The sequence below is a fragment of the Telopea speciosissima genome, chromosome 9 (assembly GCF_018873765.1).
Source record: "Telopea speciosissima isolate NSW1024214 ecotype Mountain lineage chromosome 9, Tspe_v1, whole genome shotgun sequence".
Taxonomy (NCBI): Eukaryota; Viridiplantae; Streptophyta; class Magnoliopsida; order Proteales; family Proteaceae; genus Telopea; species Telopea speciosissima.
In genome coordinates, this window is record NC_057924.1 from 30,489,678 (window position 1) to 30,494,265 (window position 4,588).

At 36.6% G+C, this 4,588-nt stretch overlaps 1 protein-coding gene across 1 annotated transcript; it reads right to left on the reverse strand.

Moving 5' to 3' along the window:
* Positions 1-713: 713 nt before the first annotated feature.
* LOC122639463 (glycerol-3-phosphate acyltransferase 1) lies at positions 714-2,642 on the reverse strand. Its single transcript, XM_043832332.1, has 2 exons — positions 1,854-2,642; positions 714-1,624 (listed from the first exon to the last, which is right to left on the reverse strand). The coding sequence occupies exons 1-2, from the start codon at positions 2,583-2,585 to the stop codon at positions 734-736; spliced, it is 1,623 nt and encodes a 540-aa protein (XP_043688267.1). The 5' UTR covers positions 2,586-2,642; the 3' UTR covers positions 714-733.
* Between the last annotated feature and the right edge of the window lie 1,946 nt (positions 2,643-4,588).

A 4,588-nucleotide genomic window follows, 5' to 3' on the forward strand; every position in this document is an offset into this window, starting at 1 on the left:
GATCCTGCACATAACTGATTAATCAGTTTTTGACAATCCGATTCAACCATCACATGGGTAAAACCAAGTGTAGCCGCATATAGAAGTCCAGATCAGATAGCATATATTTTTTCAAGGTGAGAAAAATTGTAACTTTTTTTTTTTCTTTTAGTGGTACAGGATTTTTTCAATGAAAGTAAATCTTCTCATTCCATTTGAGTACTCCAAAAATGTGTAAAAATTATGACAGCCTCTGATACTGATAAGTTAATTTTAAAATTATTTTGAAAACCTTTTATCATACTTTTAAGAATAGACACGGGATAATTAAAAAAAATTGAAAGTTCTAGATATATCAAGGGGGAGCATTGTCTGTGGGGGAGTGCAAGAGCCAATTACGCAGGGCAGCAGACAATGAGAGCATGCATTAGCAACTCGGGCCGGGGGCAAGATTTCAACTTTTGATGGGAGCGAGGCCGTCATTTCGTTCCCACTGTGTTGTGTATGGGTGTGGTCCCTATGTCCCCCATAGTGAACTTTTCTCCATAATACCAAATAGTCTTTATTTAAATCACACTCTATAAACAAGTACAAATTTTTTTTGATAAGCAAGAATTAAAATCACACTCTATAGACAAAGTACAAATTTTTTTCCATATGAGATGTAATAAAAAAATTACAGTAAATTGACACATATATTCATTCCTCCTCTTTCTGTTTTTTTTTTTGGCTTTCAATTTTAAATAACTTATAATCATGACTTGATCTTTTTCTTATCATTGACTATCCCTTCATTCCCTGCAAGCATCATATACTTGTCTTTCCTTGTTAAGTTTGTGCATTCAAATCCCAAAGCATCTGCTAGTTGTCTCTGTATATGGTTGGCCACCTCAAAGCTGGACCTACCCCCAGCGCATGTTAGCTCTCTTGGAACCTTCCCGAGTAACTGAATATGGTAACTAGGAGTTGGGTTCATCAAGAAGAAAAAGGGGTCCAAACATTTGAACCCACTTGCTGTTGTCCCATAAAACATGCTGACATGTGTATTAATTGCCACAGGAACAATCTCATCAGCTAACTCAGCAAACAAAGAACTGAACCTCAATAGATATGGTTCTCTACATGTGGTTCCTTCAGGGCAAACTACTAGATCTCCTTCACTTAGTAGTCTCTGCATTGTTTCTCCATCTTGTTTCCTATCTCTTGTCAACCTCACTGTCTTCATGGGGGCTAAGAATTCTGAAATTTTGCTAAGGCTGTATGTGACTGCAGTTAGAGGTTTCTCTAATACTGTGCTGAGGAACACAGGATCCAAGAGAGTTCTGTGAGTGCAAACATAGAGAACCCCTTTTGTTCTTTTAGCTGATTTTGATGGATTAATGAACCCTTTGACCTTTATTTCAACACCACTCCAATTACCCAATTTGAAGGCTAAATTGTAAGGGAGAAAGATACCCAGACACAATCTGAAGATGGCAAGTGTTAACCCTAGAGGAAGCCATAGGAACATAGAAAGAGTTGCAAAAGGGGTGGGTAAGAAAGCAAGCCTCCCATCATGGAATATTAGAGGCTTGGGATATCTCTCTCTAGGCATCACTGAACTTCCTCTCTTCTTGTACTCTTCCTTATTCACCACATATGCTTCCTGTCATTAATAATTATTCAAATTAAGCTAATAAATTAACAATTAAAACATAGTATGACAAATTTGAAAGATACACATAAAATATAAAATATTAATAATAATACTAATAAAAAGAAGAGAAAGAAAAGAAACCCAAGAAATTAAAGTTCCCATTTGTGTTATTTTTATCCTCTCTTTTGCACCATAATTGGGGGAGGGGTTGGGTGAAGGGGAGGAAGAACAGACATACCTTGCAAAGAGAGATGAACAAGTGGTCATGGGGACTTGAACTTCCAAGGCCAATGTCAGGTTTGCTATCTCCAAAGAACTCCTGGAGAGCCTTGTGCTTCACAAGCAACCCTGATTCTGATAGGAAACCAGTAAAATAGTTCCCAACACTCTGCAGTTCAGTTCCCACAACATCACTTACCCCTAAATAGTCCTTGAGAAACCACTCAACCATCACTCGAGGGACACTAGTAAAAACAACCCTATTCCCAGTTGAAGCCAACACCTCATAGACCTGAAGGTTGAGATTTTCAAGGAAAAACTTGGGCATAACAGCTCTTCCAACACTCTGCACATCCTTCTTCCTAAGTCCACAAAAGGTTATAAATACCATGACCCTCAACTTAAGGTCATGGTCCACAACCCATAAAAGAGGACATGAGAGAAGCAATAGAAAAGCTCTGACAATGCTTCCACCCTCAAAAGCAACCAACATGAAATAAGGAAAGAAAGACTGAGACCTCAATAAGGTGCCATTAATATCACAAACCAAGGTTTGAGAATCCCTACACTCTAAACTGCAGTTGGTCACACTTGGGAATGGAGAAGAAGCATGTTGTGATGATTTGAGAGATGGGTTTCTATAAAAGAAGACATAGTTTCCAATCTTCCTCCCTGCTAGATAGCATGGAATAGACAAGAACTGGTACAAGAGCCAATCTGCAAGCTTCAGAAGAACCAAGGGAAAGACCATAGTTTTTAATTCAGAGATGGATCTGAATATGTTTGAGATAATAAGGATAAGAAGGAAGATAGAAAACCACTTAGTGGGTAAGGGAAGAAGAAGGCCAAGAGATAATGAGAATAATAGATCGAAGATCCGTGGAAGGTAATTTAAAGGAAGTGGGGAAGGTTGACCATTGCATTTGGTTAGCTACACAGCTGCCATTAACTGCATATCCATCATATTTTGTACTTCTGAGCATGGTTAGGTTGGAGTATTGGTGACCGCCTTTGTGAATTTTGAGATTTTGGAAGAGTTGAAAATTTGGTTTCCTTTAATGAATTTTTTTTTTTTTTTATTATTAATTACTATTCTTCCGTGTGGAAGTAATTTGAAACTGTCAAGTTGTCAATAGCTCAATGGAGGATTTCCCATTTCTCGTCATTCACACAATCACACAACACGTACCCCACCACCTTCAAAACAGAATTAAAAAAAAAAAAAAACTAAAACAGGTATAACAATTTGCATAGTACCACCCCGAACAAAAATTAGTATTAATTACAAACACATTCCATGTGTGCCTCATTCTCTTTCATGGAAATTGCTGACAAGACAAAAGGTACTGCAAGAGACCATTTCAACAATACGTTTTGGTTGATGAGTAGGTTTTGAACAGATCACCATCCCTGCGTCACCTGAGGAGTAAAACCAAAGATGGGAAAATAAATAGGATGGCTAAATAAATTGACCGGGTATAATATATAAATAGTTGGAAAACTGGGTTTAATTTTGACTGGGGCGAGTCGTCTGAGTCGAGTCATAATTTTGGAAAACCTGGTCAAGAGTAGTGTAGACTAGGCCAGGGTAAAAAATGATGAGACTAGGTCATAAATTGTCCAACTCAAATTAGACTCGATATTTTTACGTGAGTCATGACAAACTTGACAAATTTAGTCATTTTTCAAAAAACCATAAAGTGGGTTCACTTAGAATTTGAGTTGAATAAAATAGTAAATCCGTATTCTAAAACAATAAGAAACCCTCAACTCTTCAATTCCCTTCTCTAGTTCAATGGTATAAACTCAAAATGCATTGATATGTGATTCATTATTTTATCTAGTTTTTTCTCATATTTTTTTCTGATTTTTTTACTAATTTATACATATTTATTGTATTAAAAATTAAAAAAAAATATGACTCACCTTGTTGGGTTTGACAAGGCCGAGTCACCAGGTTTTTCTGAAAGATGAGTAGTCTAAAAACCTGGTTTTACAACTACGAAATAAATTTGCCTAGACCACAAAGATAAATCAGTAAGATAACATTATTGTAAGTTTTAACCATTCAATATACTTTTAGACAAAGCTTTCGTTCTAGGAGAAGATTCACCAAAAACAAAAATCACTCACGAAATCCTTTCTTTTATGAACTTGAAAAACTTTCTTGAAATCCCATATTAAGAAAAGGATTTCTTCCCCGTCACTATGCCTACTGAAATATAACGTTTCACTATTTGCTACATGGTAGTAAATGGGTTAGTCCATATGATAAAAGACCAAGTAAGTATCACATTGGTACAATTTCAGCTTAAAATGATCAAAGGAAACAACTAATAGGGTAAAGGCTGGGTACACCAATGCTATGCCCAGCCTGAGTTTGCCTCTCTTCCATCCCCTATGGAAATGACCCCTTGCCCTCCCTTTCCCGTCCTCTCCATTTGGCACAACGGATAGGTCCAAGAAAACTAGTGGGGTGCCCAACCTTCTTCTTAACAAAAGAAATCATTTGTATTTTACATTCGTCTCTATGGCATTTTGGTAATTTATTATTAAAACTTTGAATCAAAGTTTGAGCAACTTTCCTTGCTTATTTTGGATTAAAAATTGGTTATTGAAATGTATGTTGGGTCTTCTATCACATGACTTGTCTATGGAGTATTGCCAAGTGGCAAATAGTAAAACGGTATCTCACTAGGCATAGTGACACCTATAAGGACTCAAAAAGAAAATAACTACCTAAAATTCACTTTG

What these genes read in the sequence shown, in the direction of transcription:
- LOC122639463 (XM_043832332.1), bottom strand. Translation starts at nt 2,585, where the DNA reads ATGGTCTTTCCCTTGGTTCTTCTGAAGCTTGCAGATTGGCTCTTGTAC. An exon ending in TGTTCATCTCTCTTTGCAAG is followed by an intron (nt 1,625 to 1,853) that starts GTATGTCTGTTC and finishes TATTAATGACAG; the next exon opens with GAAGCATATGTGGTGAATAA.